The 18,755-nt window shown below is 36.3% G+C and overlaps 1 protein-coding gene across 1 annotated transcript in view; it reads right to left on the reverse strand.

Annotated features, from left to right (window-relative positions):
* Positions 1-18,755, reverse strand: part of LOC135086551 (CUB and sushi domain-containing protein 3) — a 152,683-nt gene that overhangs the window by 22,797 nt on the left and 111,131 nt on the right. The window contains exons 7-8 of the mRNA XM_063981293.1: positions 9,284-9,410; positions 7,574-7,723 (exon numbers count right to left, since the gene is read on the reverse strand). Coding sequence (XP_063837363.1) covers positions 7,574-7,723; positions 9,284-9,410 — 277 coding nt within the window. The remainder of the gene's footprint in view (positions 1-7,573; positions 7,724-9,283; positions 9,411-18,755) is intronic.

The following is an 18,755-nucleotide window of genomic DNA, read 5'->3' on the forward strand; positions in this document are numbered from 1 at the left end:
CTCGGGCCGTTTTTCAGCCGGGCTGGGGTCACCCATCGGTACACGCCACGCCACTATGCCATCGAGTTACGGCTCTAATTAGTACATACTTACTTATTAAAGTGTAAGAGGAAGAGTTAATTAATACAATAAATCCATTGCTCAAATAATAAAGTAAAAAGTGTAAGCTGCAACTTCATTGGTCGGTAGTTAAGTAATTAATTTCTGTATTAATCTTTTGAATTACTTTTATTTGATTGCACATTTCCTGGGCCCTTGTTTGCATTCAATAACAACTTCAGTCTTTGCTGTTAACAAATTGATCTTCCTGAATGGAACTATTCAAGGGAACTATTTGCTTTCGCTTCGAAATTTTCACTTTTAATATTCAAGTGTAAGTAATTAATACTGAATCAATTTTAAAGACATTATTTTTACTTTGTTAGTACCTACTGTTGTTAATTTCAGAAAGTCTGGACCGATTTGGCAATACTTATTTTTAAATAATGAATTTCTGACACGATAATTTTATATTAAAAAGCTTTATATATTATAGATTTAGAAAATATCATTTCTAAGAATTTTGTTTATTTTAGCTCAGTCGGCGTCTGTCTATAAATTGAATGAACGAATGAATCCGTCCGAAAATGAATGTTGACTAGTAAATCAGACACACTAACCTACCTGTGGCAGTGTCACAGAATAAGTAATAGTACCAAGGCACACCAAGGGCAGTGTTTTGCTATTAATCGCATTAGGCTATGCGCACACGGGTGAGTTTTTGTCACCGTGCCTTGGACGAATAAACCACCGGACGCGAAACCCTCTAAGAATCATATGGAAACACGTTCAACCAATTTTTGCGGGGGGAGAGGTATGACAATTGTCAAATAATGACATTTAGTGCTGGAAATAATCGTCAATTTTTTTGTCGATAATTATGTAAATGAACGAGTGAATGAATGAACCTAATGAGATAAAATTGATCATGCGTTGATCATCTTTATTTACAAATTATTTAAATAATTAATGAATTGGATTGATTTAGACATAATATGCAACAAAGTCTAGTTAGTTACACCATATAAAACTAAAGAACGGCAGGACAGATTTTGAAATTGGGATATTGTTAGAAGTTCTATAAGCAGTACCATCCCTCTTATGTGTTGATTGCCGCATTGCAAAGTTCTTGCAAACCAATTTTATTTTTGGTGAGTACCTACCTATGTCTGGCTGGATGATGCTTACGAATACGGTAGTGAGTAAAAAGCACGTCACGCTGACACCAGAGACCAGAGGTAAATGAGCTTAAGACGCAAATAAAATTGGTCATATCTTAAAACTTATGAAACTTTTCTATGGACATATTTTATGTTTCTACGTCAAAATAAATATTTAGGGGACAGGAGGGGGGGGGGGGGGATAGGGGGGCGGGGAACCGTTGGTACATTTGACAATTGACATAGACAAGACAAATTATTTACGGTCCGAAACTATGCATAACAAGAAACTAAAACACTTTTGTATGCATATAATTAATTAAGAACTAATAATAATTGTCATTCAATAGTTATATTACAATAATGTCAGTTTCTCATGTTTACTTATTATCATCAAACACATTTTGTTTTAAATCTTTATTTAACATTTTTCTATTTAACTAGTAAAAGTTGTGATTAAATCGGACCATAAAACTGTGCTGTCAAAATTTGAGTTTCAAACTCATCAACAATCACTCCGATTAATCAATAACACATTGACAAAAGGACTTCTCAGGCTAAACTCTATTCACTATAAAATCACGCAAACCCAAAAGTTTGACATAGTCACTAAATGTTAGCAGTACCTCCAAGCTGTACTTTTTCTCATAACTGAGTACCTACTTTCTTCTTCTATTTAGATCTACTGGAAATCTAAAATTAATTTGAATGATATCAGTTTCGATAAGTTTATCGACAATTTTCAAGCCCTATACGTCATAAAAAATAAATGTGAACGAATGAATGAAGCATATAATCCAATCAAATTAAATATGCCACACGTTTTAAGCATTTACCTGTACAATGAGAACTTTTTAAAATTACGTAATTATATTTTGTTTACATATCAAATTTTATTTATTTTACGAAAAAATAGCTACTTTAATAGGTTGAAAATGTAATTACGCGTGAGAAGAAACATTCTTTGAGTGATTGGTATAATTTTTACAAAAAAATACAGCGCATTTACCTATTTTTCGTGATAATTTTACTCTTCGAGAGCTCGCGTCACACTGACAACCTGAAAACATTTACCATGGCAAATTAGCCTTGGCAAGTGCTAGCGGGGTAAAGACGAAAACGTCACTCGTTACGCGTCCAGTGGTTTATTCGTCCAAGCACCGTGCGCGTGGTCCGTGACCATACATTTTTCTCTTTTACATTTTTATAAAGAGAAAAAGAGAAACAACGTACTTATTCTTAACTATGGAGAGACATATTGTTACGGTGACAAAAGTCTTTTAGGCAGGTTTATTTTCAACCGACTTCAAAAAAGGAGGAGGTTCTCAATTCGACCCGTATGTTTTTTTTTTTCTATGTTTGTTACGCGATAACTCCGCCAATTATGAACCGATTTAAACAAATCTTTTTTCGGCGTATAGGTATTACCTCAAGGGTGGTCCCATTTAAATTTAATAATAGAAAAAACAACCCCCAAGGGTGGAAAATTGGGGATGAACTTTTTTATACGCAATATCTCCGCCGATTATAAATCAATTTGAACGATTATTTTTTTGTTGAATAGGTATTATCAAAAGGGTGGTTTCATGCGAATTTGAAGAAAATATTTCACCCCCAAGGGTGGAAAATTGGGGATGAACGCATTTGAAGTCGGTTTTTTTTTTTTTAAAGTTAATTATATGCTAAACACTTGGCTTAGAGTAAGAATGATGGACAGACGTGGATTGAATCACACTGAGTAATAATTATAAATACCGATCATAAAATCTAAATTGAAAAACTATTAATGTATGAATTTTGATTATAAATAAAAGCTGTGCGATAATTTCTTATGTTTTTCATAGATATTTTTATAAAATTTTGTTTATAAACATATTGCTGAGTTTCGTGGAAATGTTAAACGTAAAATTATTAGTTACCTACTCATGTTAGAAATTTTAAACATTGTGAAGAGCAGCCTTATCCTAGGACAACTTAAATGGATAAGGCTAATTTGTAATGACAATGTAACATGTGTTTCATAATAAAATATTTCTATAACTCCCTGCGACACAGTTTCATACTTCTGCAGGGGTCATCGTTTTTTCATTGTATTATGTACCCTTGTACTACTATACGAAAATAAATAAATTATAAATTATAATTATAATTTGTATTTGTAAATAAAGCAATAGAAAGAAATAAACAATTTATTGAATTCTGTCGCCCAGTCTTTTCCAGAATTTGCCTTTTCTATTAGGTTTCGCGGGATGCAATTCCCTCCCCTCGCCACCCTCCCACCCTCAGCGATATTCAAAATATTTCGAATTTGATAATCCCACAACCTGTTCATGCATTTCTGATGATCTTATTATTATTGATCGGTGTACCATTTGCGTACCTATTAGGGGGCGTCCATAAATTACGTGAGACAATTTTGGCTATTTTTCAACCCCCCCGCCCCCCTTGGTGAGATTTGGTGAGATTTTGCCTGACCCCCTCCCCCACCCCCATATCTCACGTGATATTAAACAAAATCCGAAATTTAATAGTTTTGGAGTAATATAACTGAGAAACATTTTTTTTTGTGTGCTTTAACGTTGTCGCTAACGAGTGCATCAAAAAGATCTATAAAGTTAAAGATTTCAGTTCTTGAAAGTATCTGCTAGGGACGCTGTACAATCATCATACATTTAATGTATGTCATTTTTTACGCAGTCGCTAGCGGATGACGATTGTGTAAAGTCGCACTAAGCCCACTGATTACGAATAGATCCAGAAAAACACGTGTAGTGACAGCGGTTAGTACTAGGGTCACATTGTTTTTTTACAGAAGTACCTAGTCTAATTTATTGTTCCTTTCTACAAAATCACTAATAATCTAGCAAAATCGATTTTGATAAAAAAAAACTTGTTTTATAATTTTCTTAATTTCGTCATTTATACTGCATTTTAGTATTCACACATGCAGACGGAAGCATTTTTAGTTTTATTTGTTTAGACTGTATAGAATAAAATGACATTATCATCATACAAATATCATTTTTTAGTCCTGACAAGGAATTCAAAATTCAAATTCAAAATTTATTTATTGGAAACAAGAAAATTTGTACATGAAAAAGCGTGTACGATAATAGCCGCAATAGTTTCAGAGAACTGTGGTGCGACTACTAACGCCCACTTCCGTAAAAATATTCCATAAACATACTACTTTAGGCGTGCTGTTTGAATGTGTGTGATGTGTGTATGTGTGTGGTGTGTGTATGTGTGTGGTGTGTGTATGTGTGTGGTGTGTGTATTTGTGTGTTGTAAGAGTGTGTTGGCTTTAAAAATATAGAACCCAAGTTACCCGTTTAAGAGATTTTCAATCTCCTGATAAGTGAGCGTATGAAGCCATTTATCAATCCCTTAATATAGTTTCGATATGTATGGCTGTCTGTCTTTTCCGAGGTTTTGCTTGGAAACTATTGGCACTAGGGAGCTGTAATTTTGTAGAGGTATGTATATTAATCACGCCGACAAAACGGTAGAATAAAATTTTGAAAAAAAATTTTTTTTTAGGGTAGCTCCCCTACATGTAAAGTGGGGATGATTTTTTTTCGTCTTCTACCCCATCGTGTGGGGTATCGTTGGATAGGTCTTTTAAAATGGCTTAGGGGTTTCTAAGACCATTTTTCGATTTAGGGATCCGTTTGCAAAATGTTAAAGTTTAAAGTGCCAATTTTTGTCCGAGTAGGGCATCCCCCCCGCTAAAAACTAAACTGTTGGCTTGATAAATCTGGAAAAATTCAAGATTATAGTGCTTTTTATGAACTTTCAAGGAAAACTATAGCGGTTAAGATAGATCAGTTAGTTCAAGAGTAATAGTCGTTTTACTCATGTATTATAAAATTTCAAACCTAATAAAAATTCCTTAGAAGAAAATATTAAAAGTGACTTTAGATGAAGTAATTGCTTACTTCTGAAATATATTGTGATAACGACGGACAACTACGGAACCCTACACTGCGCGTGGCACGACACGCACTTGGCCAATTTTTTTACTTAAGATTTAACCCAGTTTTCTGCCAAACTCTATTTCTCTATTTCTTGTGGAAAAAAATACGTGATATTTCCCGAGACCCCCCCTCTCCCCCACGTGAGATTTGGTGAGGTTTTTGTTGACCCCCTCCCCCCCCTAAAAGCCTCACGTAATTTATGGACGCCCCCTTACTTACTAGCTTTTGCCCGCGGCTTCACCCGCGTGAAATTTACTTTGTCACAGATCGTCATAAATTATAGACTATTATGTTATTCTGAGTATTATGTTATTCCGAGTAAAGTTTTATCAAAATCCCTTCAGTAGTTTTTGCGTGAAAGAGTAACAAACACCCATCCAGACCTGCAAACTTTCGCATTTATAATATTAGTAGGATTAGTAGGATGTACTCTGTGGTATTACATTCTCATTATTACTGCATAATTAATAATTACTAATTCGTAGTCTGGCACGTGCTAGAGATTAGCGCATTATGTACTAGGTACTTATATAAGTCAGAGATCTAAGGAGAGATCCTAAGAACAAACTCCGCAACCGCATGAAATGAGGCAATAATCTAAGTTAGCATAGTGAAAAGTATGATATATTGGACCGACAACTAAATTGATCGTTCGTTTCAGCCAGATGACGTCCACTGCTGGACAAAGGCCTCCCCAAGGATTTACACAATGTACGGTCCTACGCTGCCCGCATCCCGGCTCTTCTCGCGACCTTTACCAGATCGTCGGTCCACTAGTAGGCCTGCCCACGCTACGTCTTCCAGCCCGTGGTCGCCACTCGAGAACTTTTCTGCCCCAACTAACAACTAAATTTTCATATGTTGTCTGTCAAATTTATGTAGCACCTTTATACTACATGATAAGCATTAAAGTACCTATTGAGTATTGAAATTGTACAGTATTATTATTTAAGTAATCGAGTATTATTTAAACTTAGCGATAGTCGGTACGCAATTAATTTTTTGCCGTGACAATGAAATTAATTGCGTAGTGATGGTGGTCCAAATCTAGTTGCTGGTTCAGTAGAATATGTATGTTACATTCCCCAATTTTTCTGTCTTTTTTTCGCTCATACCTATAAAACTTCATAAAAATATTTTGGAAAGCATTACAGTATCGAATAAGTAAAATAAGATTCAGCATTTTAATATTTAGGTAGGTATTTTTGCTGCCGTTATCAGAGGAGGTCCCTATCACAGGCAGGGACGCGCATTTTTCTAACTTATTTGCAACTTTACAATTAATCGCATAACAGTTTTCGTTTATTTTTCTATCGCTTACAGCAAAATAATCTTCAGCATAAATAAAATCGCATAGGCAATGTACCAGCACCTACCAGCACAAATCAATTAAAACTCGCTTAAAGTTTTGAAACATAGCAATGTTATTGTCATGTTGGATTGATTTGTTATAGGGCCCACAATTTTTATCAATGACTGTCAATCCCATTTTTGTATTTTTTTCCACAATAAATTAGTTAGTGAAGTTGAAATTTAATCGTAAAGTTATATCACACAGCACGGAGCAAAACTAAAAAGTAAGGAAGCGTCATAAAGCCCCAACTGTTTTTACTCAACTTTAATAAATTCTGCAATATAAATATCACATTCATATTTCAAGTTATTTTTTTTTACTTTGCTCGCAACACTGGACGCTGCAGCTGTGGTGTCGGTATACTTATTGTGAATACAAAGAAACTTCGCTTCCGCACTCGTAATTACAAGGTGTGAAATTGATTGCCACTTCTAAGGACATTTGAATTGGCAATATTGGCATCCTTTAATCAAACGAGTGCACCTTCTGTTAGTATTTAACCTGTGGTTCTACACTACAATATATTTGTTTATCATTCTTCAAAGTCTAGTGAACCATCTTTTAGCGTTTTTAAATCTAGAGTTCTGCTTGGTGACATCTCAAATTAGCTTAGCATTGTGCGTCCTTAGACAAAGTAACTTGTGACAGATTCAATTGCGTAATTCACAGATAGAAGTGGTATGAGTATGTCCATTGTCCAGTCGCAATCTTATGCAGTAACGATACAAACGAATTTGCAGCGTAAATGTCGACTGCAAAACAAAGAAGTAACGGGACTACTCCCACCTCTCGTTCCCGCTGCAACTCCTGTGTAGCCAGGATCTACAGCTTGACCGCCAATAAAAACCCAACCATCGAAGGTCAAAATTGTCCCGGGGGAAAGTTAAACTGTCATTGGACCCGCAACAAGGACGTAAGATTACAGATGAAACTGTCACAAAGCTACTTCGTCCAGGAGAATGTTTGTGGGTTATTACCATCTCGCGTCGCACCTTCGCAGCGCAACCAAATAAAGTCGATATGTACCTATAGGTGACACTCACGGTACTGGCAGATCCAGTGCAGGTAATCGAGGTTGCAGCCCACGTCATTCCACAGCCAGGCTCGGCCTCCGTCCAGCATCACGCAGTTCTGTTCGCCATTGTAGTTGTTCGGCTGGTCCTTGCCCCAAGTAGGTTTGGTCACCACTTCGCCTGGGGATTAAAGGTTTATTAGTTAATTTAATGACACAAGAACATACATAATACTTGGTTTTGGCCTGGACGGATAATGTGAGGGTGTCAGCCAAGTAGGAGTAGGTATCAACAATAATCCGTATTCAAAATTACAAGCAACGTTTTTCATAATTGTAGCGGTAAATGTACGGAACTCACAAATATGTCCACCGTAAATGAGTAACGGGCACGTCTAATGCTGTGCGTTACACAAGTTTACGGGAAAAAACCAACATGATTGATTTTCGCGCGCTGAAGTCGACCACAGACTATAGTACGGACAGAGTATGCAAATGACTTCAATGAGGTTGAATAGGGGCTAATGTTTAATTGTTATTTCATTATGATTTATAACATTAGTTGATGTCTGAGGAGGCGAGAGCCCTAAACTATGTTTTTATATCTTTTTTGATAGGTATCCAATTTTAGATCATCATCATCATCATCATTTCAGCCATAGGACGTCCACTGCTGAACATTAAATACCTACTAAGACCAGAGCTAAGACACAAATTGTCTGATGCTTGTATCTGTCTGATGGAGCGACATTGTCATCTTAACAAAGCTCCATAAATAAAGAGTTAAAAAATAATAAACTAGGCTGGGTTGCTTCTTCGTTTGTCGCTTCTTCTCAGCACTTGCCAAATGTTGGTCTCGAAGCGCTGGTAGGGTAAAAAGATTTTGAGACATGTAGAGGCTCCTTAAGAGCATATGACGATTTGTAAGAACTATTTATTAGTCTAAACAAATAAAGAAATTTTGACTTTGACTTTGACTTTGACTTTGCACCATCTTACTTTAATTTTGACAAACGTCAAATATCTGTCAAACTCCGTACAAAAAACACTGGTTATCGTCATAGTTACGGTCAATGTTAGGTGGTGCAACTCAGCCTAACATTATTGATTTACAAGGCCAAAAGGGAAAACAAGATGGAATATTTAAGCCGTAATGGTAAAAAAAATGCTTTTAAAGATTTGCGCGTAAGAACGCGCTCTGTCTGGGACATGTCGCACCGAAAAACGGGCCGCGTGACATTAATGATTATTAGAAAAGACATTTTTTGTATTTCATAAAACACTTTTTCCTTTTCTTGAGTGAAATTTTGTACAGACGACGACACATTAAGGTAATTACTGTTACATCTTTGTGATATGGGTGATTTTGCACCAAAATGTGTAGTCTGATGTGTCAACAACTGTAATGCATTAGTGTAGGCGTACATTAGGCGACAATCGCGGCGACTTTGTCTTTGACTTTGCGACGATTCTTGTTAATTTAATATGAAACTGACAAGATCACGACAGAGTCGCGGATTCGCGACAGCAAGCTATTATTATGAAATTGACAAGAATAGGGGTCAAGTTGCCGAGCTGTCGCTGTCGCGTGTCGCCTAGTGTGCACCGTCTCTAAGAGACCCGCTGGACCCGACGGGGTATGCAACAACAATACAGGGCGGCCACGGGGAAGTGTGTGTGAGCCCGAGGGAGAGTCGCATTCCAGCCAGGTGCGCAGTTACCTTCACCAGGTTGTACTCACCATCCACCCATTTCCAAGTCCTGGAGGTGAGGCCGGGCTCCTTCTGGGCCCCGATCCAGACTAGCTGAGTCTTCAGCTTGGACTTGCGGCGCTCCAGCTCTTGGATCAAGAAGCTCGATGTTGCTCCCTGAGAAAGAACAAGCAAGAATAAACACTAAGAAACATTGATTACATTGCGGACATCACACAAAGACAAAAGGACAGGTATATAAAATCTAACGATGGCGCGACGTTGGTTTTGAGTGTAGGTACTTAACGAGCTCGTCTTTTTCCAAATTTTTCTTTTTCGAGGCTTCCGGCGACTGGGACCGCAATTAACTGGGACCGCGGTCCCAGTCGCCGGATCCGTAAAAAATACATAATTTTCTTCCGGCAACTGGGACCACTCATAGATAACTTAGAAAAATATATTATTCAGGCCAAAATCGGTACAGTCATACGAAAAAAAAAATCTAAATTATTTATATGAATATCATTGACTCGTTCTAGTCATGATTTTATATTATGCGCTTAGTAATAAGTAGATTAAGCTAGGCCATTTTTACATAATTCACACGTGCAGGTAAACACAAAGAGAATTATATGATTGTATAATACTATCGCTCTCTAACTCGAGTTCGCTTTGCCTGTCGATTTGAGGCTTTGGTTATCTCATACCTCTTGATCTTATACCGCGGTATAAGTTGACCTAATGCAATTTTTGAATTGGTCATTTCATCCCGTTGATGTAATTTACGTCTTGTACAGACATGAAACAAATACTAATATTGGACTGAATACTTTAAAGCATTTTCTACCAGTAAATTATTATTTACTGAATTTCATATGTAGTACAACATATTTTAATGCTTATTATTTTTCCCCTTGGAATCTACTATAAATCCACTATAAATCTACTATAAGTACTATAAATCATACGACTGATTTTTTTATTAAATCAGTATAACCAAGCTATGGCGTATATTAATAATTCGATGGGTGCCTGGAATAAAGCCGCAATAGCCATAGCAGCAGTTTTCCGATTAAGTGATTTTAGAAACTGCCCTATGCCCTGGGTCCCTAATCCCTATACACCATTTGAATTTTTTTCAGAATTTTATCTTTGTAACTGCCTGATTTACCAAAAGCACTATGGATATTGAATCGTTATTCCCATTCATCATTTAAAATTTGTTGACCGGAATAATCGTGCCATATACAATGTTAAAACTTTTATTTAAATCTTCTACAAGCAAACGGCTATTACTGCATCTTTCAGATCAGCGCCCGAGGCTGCAATACACTATTGCTGTTTGATTAATTTAACCGATTAACGTTTTGCACACTTTTTACCGGAATAAAACCACAATGGACTCTTACGGAACCGACTTTCAATGTATGAAGCGGCAATATGTATTTCTACATTTTTTAAAGTATATTCTAAGCACTATAACCTTATGCACATTAAATGTTACTCCAGAAAAAATAACGCATCGTTTGATATACAAACCGTTTTGATACGCCTCGTAGTTTATAATTATTCAAAATTGACACTAAATCTCTTCTCCTGTAAATTTGTGTTTTGTCGATTGTGGCTTTATTCCCGGCACCCATCGAATTGATGTTTTTAAATTAAAATGGATTTTTCTTCCAATTTGCACTTAAAAAAAATTCGTTTGACTGTACATTTTTTGATTTCAGTTATCATTTACGAGTGGTCCCAGTTGCCGGAAGAATATTATTTATATTTTACGGATCCGGCGACTGGGACCGCGGTCCCAGTTAATTGCGGTCCCAGTCGCCGGAAGCCTCATTTTTTCGTGTGGTTTTTATCTATTGAGGTTACAACACTGCTGTACTTTTTGAGGCGTAAGAGAAATGGATCGGATATGGGATTAAAGTCCGCATTAAAAAAATGCTTAAAACTAAAATTGTACAAATACACACAGTCACATCACTACATACTTATTAAAAAAAGTCGCTTTCCTGTCTATCTTTCCCTATCCCATAGTTAGATCTTTAAAACTCGCAACAGATTTTGATGCGGTTTTTTTAATAGATAGAGTGATTCAAGAGGAAGATTTTTAAGTATAGTACATTGTACCTACCTGTGGTAAGCAGGGGCGGATGACTAGTACAACATAAAACTTTGAGTGATTTTACACTGTATGTGCCATACAAGGAATCAAACTATGAACCTCTTGAGTACGAACCTCTCTCTCTAAAGTCCGCAGTTTCATCTATCTATACTAATATTATAAAGCTGAAGAGTTTGTTTGTTTACTTGAACGCGCTAATCTCAGGAACTACCGGTCCGATTTGAAAAATTCTTTCAGTGTTAGATAGCCCATTTATCGAGGAAGGCTATAGGCTGTATACCATCACGCTACGAGTAATAGGTGCAAAGCAAAAATGATAAAAATATGTTGCGAAAACGGGTTTTCACGCGTACGAAGTCGCGGGCACAGCTAGTAGATTTCTAAAATTGATTGAAAAAGATCAAAACAAAGGAAAAATCTGCTTGAAAAGTGTCAAGGTACGAGACTCGTGTAACGACAAATACATAAATATTTTGAAAGGTGCTTTTGATACCAAATGGGAAGGTTATGTACGGCGACAAACACATTAGTCGTGTCAGTCAGTCACATTACATGAGATACTGCAAAATTAATTATGTATAATGCGAAATGAGTTTTATTGTCATCCACGTGTTTATGAAATTTGCTTCATTCAATAATTCAGAACTTAATTTTGCCTTTCATGATAAAAAGCTTTTTGTTGTTACCTATCTCAAGCCATTCTTTGCGTGCATTATTAGTAGACTATTTTTATATCTCAGAGATTTTATAACAACATCATCTGCACAGTAATTAACGTAATTAAAATAGTGGTAGTAGGTAGCTGAAAGAACAATGCTTTGGCTTAATCAAAATCGCGGAGCTCACAGGCTTCCAATAATTTCATTAAACCTTCACAAACATATTTTATTTCCGATATTTTAAAATCTCGAACACAATTCGCTTTAATTTTGTCATGATAATAATAATTTGTTTCGTTAGTGTGTAGGTAGGTATATTGTTTTTAAAATCTGTAGGTTATTGGAAAATGCGTGGTGATTAAATTCCCGAAATTTTAAACAAAATAATAAAATCATATTTATTTCATCATAAAATCATATTACTCTCACACACAAAAACAAAATTACTATATTACATTATTTGAGGCATCTTGTGTGTGAGAGACTGGAGCCTGATATAAGAAGGTTTCAGAGAACCCGTATTTCAGGTGTAAAAAAGTGTATTCGTCAAATTATGCTTTGTACACGAGTATTCACGGTGACATACTTAACTACTTCATTTGATTTTGTTGTTTACTGTTACATTTCAATGTTAAGTTTGGTATGTTGAAAATGCTATTAGCTTAGCTAAGCTTGTTTAACAAGTAACAAATATATAGGTAAGTTTGTTTTAAAAATTTGTAGCGGAAACTGATTGTTGTTTGTGATGCATTAAGGCCGGGTAGCAGAGAAAATGGCGAAAATGAGGTTTTCATTTTTCATTTTTGAGGTACTAAACAGTAAAATTAAAGGCTAAGATTTTTATTGGGCATAGTTGAGGATATTTTCGAGGGCTATTAACGGATGGAAACACGATTTGATGAAGTTGACTCGATAGAATAAATTCCCAAAGTTACCTCTATTGGTTTTCTATTTATGGTTTTATTTTTAAAATAAGCGATTTGAGATTCTAAATCTTTTACTAAACTAAAGTTCAGAAATAACTTGAGGGCTTTTAACGGATGAAATTTTTATATTGCGTCTTATTTAGTTACAATGTTAAAAAATGTGGAAAAAATCGTCCATGACGGCTTGAACAATCTCAATCAGTCGCGCGGTGGCGCTTACGGAGGACGGACGCGTGTCAGTTTTTTGGCCGTGACAGTTCGCGATTTGTCAATATTTTTGACAATGATGACTTTGATGAGTCACAGTATAATAATATCAGTGTTACTGGAGAAAGCTTAAATTTTTGATAATTAAGAATTATCAATTTTGTCTACCTATTGAAATTTAAATCGTTCGCATCCTTTTAAACGAAGACTCTACTCATGATACATAGTACTCAAATATGAGACAAAACCAATGAGATAAAATTTCATTTTAATAGTACCTACATACAATCGTCTTACACTCTTTAGAAGAGCACACTGACACAAATAAATAATAAAAAATACTGTCTAAGGTCTGTAGCTAAAGGTCTAAGCTGTAAGATAGAAGAATCTTCTAGCCAAAAAGATGCCAGATGCAGCAGATGTCAACGGATTTAAAACTGGAGTTCATATGACTCCTTGTAGACTTGAGTCTCTAGAGCGTCCCTTCCTCCACCATGCGTAAGAATGTTTCAAAAATACTGTCTAAGGTCTGTAGCTAAAGGTCTAAGCTGCAAGATAGAAGAATCTTCTAGCCAAAAAGATGGCAGATGCAGCAGATGTCAACGGATTTAAAACTGGAGTTCATGTGACTCCTTGTAGACTTGAGTGTCTAGAGCGTCCCTTCCTCCACCATGCGTAAGAATTTTCACAAAAATACTGTCTAAGGTCTGTAGCTAAAGGTCTACGCTGCAAGATGGAAGAATCTTCTAACCAAAAAGATGGCAGATGCAGCAGATGTCAACGGATTTAAAACTGGAGTTGATGTGACTCCTTGTAGACTTGAGTGTCTAGAGCGTCCCTTCCTCCACCATCCGTAAGAATTTTCACAAAAATACTGTCTAAGGTCTGTAGCTAAAGGTCTACGCTGCAAGATGGAAGAATATTCTAACCAAAAAGATGGCAGATGCAACAGATGTCAACGGATTTAAAACTGGAGTTGATGTATGGAACGGTCGCTTTTTTGTAACCTTTATAATTTGGTCGGCTTATAGAAGAATTCCTGATATTTTTTTGCAGTTCGATAACTTTCTTATAAGTCGTATGCTTATAAGTAATAAGCTGAAATTAACAGGATAGCTTATTCAAGGAACATTTTAATTTGTCCATTGTATGCCATGTTCCCTTGTTATAAGGGAATCGCGTATTCGGCCACGAAAGTAAGACTGTTAAAATAAATTAGATTTCTTGAAATCTCTCTTTTTGCAAAGCCACATCATTTATATTTACTGTGGTTATAAAGGTGTACGAAGGGTACATGCTACACCTTTTTATTCGATTGTAAGAGTACTGGTTTACTCACAAATCCGTTTTATCTGAATTTCGAAATCTTTTAATTACACTGGTGTTTATCATTCAAATCAATGACTAATGTTTGAACTAATTTGGACATATCAAGGTCTATCATTGGTATTTTTTTCAAACTTCTGCGTTGAGCCATTTACGAGATCTGGGACATCACAAAACATTACCCCAGCAAAATTCTAAATAACTTGAGAACCGGAACACGAACAAATTTTGCTATTCGTGGACAAATTACTACGCAACAAGAGCTATCTAATTTGAAAATTATAAATAACTTGAAAAAATCTATCTATCCATGTATTTGGTTCTGGGATAGAACGACTTTAAAAAAAAAAAAAATTCCAGGGTAATGTTTGAAACGTTACCCCAGCAAAATCTGTTTTTTCCTAATAACTTTAAAACTATAATTTGAACGAATTTTGCTATTAGTGGACAAATTTCTGCTCATCGTGGACTAATTATCTGCTATACTCTCGACTCTATAAAGCACAACATTTATAAAAAAAATTGCTGCGGTAATGCACTCCAGGTAACCGTGTGTGATGCTCATTGCTCATAGTAATTTTCGATACAGAGCCCCGTACATACGTTATACATAAATTATGGAAAGAAAACACCCAGACCAATACAAACAAATATGTATGCAATTTTGGTATGATATTTTTATTTATTAATAAACAAAAAGACTGAACAAAATTGATGCGTGTACTGATTAATGTAATTAACCTCATGCAAAGTTTCGTGAATTGCAACAACTATAATTTATTATCCAAGCTCTAAATAATCGCTACTACGAGTAACTGATCATAAAATGTTTTTCCAATCGCTCAAGCTCCCGAGGATCTACCGATAGGTCGGGTGACGTAATCTTGAAATTCTTTTAGCCGGCGCGGAACTCCCGGAAGGTCGGGTGACGCCACGCCTCTTTGAACCGTGTTTACTTTGGCAGTTATATTCTAAATTTATTCGATTCTAAAATATATTCCCAAAAATTTTGAAAGTTGTTTTAATTTGTATCACTTGGATATGATTCGTATTAGAAAGTGCTGTGAGTGTGACGCTTGAACGGAAGGAAGTCAACCTAACCTAACCAACTGCGTATTTCTAAACTGCGTATTTCTATACTGTGTAGCCGCGAGAGCTCTTTGGCGCGCTGTCTTCGGCGAAGTATTGCGCGCGCAGATTTTGACAGCGCGAAATACCTACTTTAGCAGAAATACCAAGCCTTAAATCGTTTATATTTTGTTGCAACCAGGTCTTGGTATTCAGATTTAATGAGCCGACATAGGTGTCTGGCTCAATTGAATGGACCGGCTTCAATGTGCACTCCGAGGCACTCAATCATACTTTTTGGACGTAGGTAAGTAGTACCTACCTAGTGATTCAAGTCTTCGGCTTTGCAATGGAGGGAAGTCGAATCTTAATTTCGAACTCCTCCTATGTTCTTCTGATTAATTTCGTTGCGGGTCCAATGACAGTAACTTTCCCCCGGGACGGGACAAACTTGACCTTCATTGGTTGGGTTTATGTGGCGGTCAAGCTGTAGATCCTGGCTACACAAGAGTTGCAGTGGTGGGAACGAGAGGTGGGAATAGTCCCGTTTTTAGTCAAGCCTTCAATTTTCGTATAATGCGGGCAAACACAATGTTTTTACACTTATGAATCAAATAGGATTCTAACCCGCAACGAAAGTCTTATTTTTATCCACTAGACCACAGAATCAAATTATAATTTTAACTTTAACTGGAAAAGAGAATCAGTATAAAAATTTGCCTATTTCCTCTAAAAATATCCGAGTAAATAAGTACCCGGTAAATCATAATATCGGTTGCATATTACGGATTCCTCTGCCGATGGGATGAGGCGCGGGGAAGCAGGTAACGACATCTTCCGTCTGCATTTCGATCAGGGATGTTATGGATATCCGTAACCGAAACTATCATATATCCGAAATAAAAAAATATCCGTAACCGTAGCCGAAACCGATTCAAAAGTTTCGAATAAAGGCGGAGTCTAACTAAATCTTTACATAACTTATTTGTTACTTGTCTGGCATTCTCTGGCACCATCTAATATCCCCGCCTATTTTCCCTTTATCATAGGTGTCGTCATAGTACATATAGTGGATGTGACGAAGCATTTGAATATTACATTTTTAAAATTCTAATATCCGTAACCGAAATTATCCGAAACTTTCGAAATGATTTCATATCCGTAACCGATACCGGTATAATATTATTCTAATATCGGTAACCGTATCCATAACCGAAACTTCATATCCTTAACATCCCTGATTTCGATGACATTCGTGGTTCGTCTCGACCTCACTCGAAATAGAACCAATAAGGCTGAGTCGCTCCACCTACTTTGTTACTTTAACGATAACCGGTGTTTTTTGTATGGAGTTTGACAGATTTTTGACGTTTGTTAAGTTTAGATAAAATGATGCAACCCAGTCAAGTCTCGAAAATATATTTTTTATTCACCAAATGTTATCGCTCGCTCGCTTTCACCTTCTGCCTGATCATCACTATCCTTCAGGTGAGATGCAGGCCAAGATCTTCCTCGTTGTGGAAACAGCTTATTTATCAGCATACTTAGCTATCGGAAGTGTCTGCGAATAGAAGCTGCGTCGTAACAAACTCGTTTCAAATATGAGTTAAGTAGTTACTGACAGGTATTCCGTAAAAATGCAATGTAAAATGAAACGTTAAAATCTTCAGAGGTCGCTATATTTTATCAAGTCAAATGAAAACATTTTGCAGGTACCTAACTGTAATAAGCAGAATTCTTCTCTGGAAGCAGGCATTGCTTGAATTAATTTGATTTCCTGCAAGTTTTCAGAGTTATCTAGCAATGTTGTTTATTACACTTTTGTGAAAACATTTCTCATAATGCGAAGTAGCTGCATCTAAACTTATTGTAGTGAGGAGATTAGGGAACTGTTTTGTTTACTCGAACGACTATTTATTTATGTAGGTTACTTCTATGTATATTGTATTTTATTAATTTACGTGATCAAAACATCCAGATCAACAAATAAGTTCATACACGCAATATTTGTTCTGTGCGGGAATCGAACACTGGCATAGGAGTCCGTTACGAACCATTACACTAAACTGGCGATTAAACCACTAAATCCACTAATACTCGTACTTACCTACTAACTATACTTTTAATAGTTCAATTATGTATATCACTCATTAATAATCACATCCAGTATTGAGTGGCAACTGTACATGTACATATATTGTAATCAGGCTATTGTTCCCGATCGGTGTATTGTGATGCTAATCACTTTCCCACACCGTATTACAATGAGAGAAAAGGTCAATTTCCAACGTGACGGATGAAGAATTCGAGAAGAACTGGCAATGTGACAATGAGCCAAAAATCGACGCGTGCGACGCCGCACCGCAAAGATTTCGCCGTATCGCTCACCGCTCGTGTGTCCGCCACAGATATTCATATAAGGGGGCGTCCATAAATTACGTGAGACAATTTTGGCCATTTTTCAACCCCCCGCCCCCCTTGGTGAGATTTTGCCTGACCCCCTCCCCCACCCCCCTAATCTCACGTGATATTTAATAAAATGCCTATTTTGCAATGTCTATGCTTCGAGTCTATTAGATTTATATGAAAAAATCAGTAACCCAGTGTCGTGCCACGTGCAGTGCAGGGTTCCGTAGCTTCCCGTCGTTTAGTAAGACAAGCAATTGCTTCAAATATTAATAAAATGTAAACGAAAAGTTAAAAAATGTACTAAAAGTCAAGTTAAACGTTGTTATAAAAACATTTTTTTCTGTTATTTAACCACTTGTCATTTGACATCTGTCAAATTTGACTATTGGTTACTTTAACTACGAATACATAATATTTTCATACGTATGTAATGTCATTTTTTAGGGTTCCGTAGTCCTGACAAGGAACCCTTATAGTTTCGATATGTCTGTCTGTCTGTCCGAGGTTTCGCTTAGAAACTATTGGCACTGGGGAGCTGTAATTTTGTGAAGGTATGTATATTAATAACGCCGACAAAACGGTAAAATAAAATTTAAAAAAAAAAAACTAGGGTAGCTCCCCTGCATGTAAAGTGGGTGATTGATGATTTTTTTCAAGGAAAACTATAACGGTTAAGATACATTACTTAGTTTAAGAGTACCTAATAGTCATTTGACTCATGTATTATACAATTTCTTAACCAGTAAAAATTCCTTAGAAGAAAATATGAAAAGTGACTTTAGATGAAGTAATTGCTTGC

This window comes from Ostrinia nubilalis, chromosome Z (genome assembly GCF_963855985.1).
Source record: "Ostrinia nubilalis chromosome Z, ilOstNubi1.1, whole genome shotgun sequence".
NCBI classification, from domain to species: domain Eukaryota; kingdom Metazoa; phylum Arthropoda; class Insecta; order Lepidoptera; family Crambidae; genus Ostrinia; species Ostrinia nubilalis.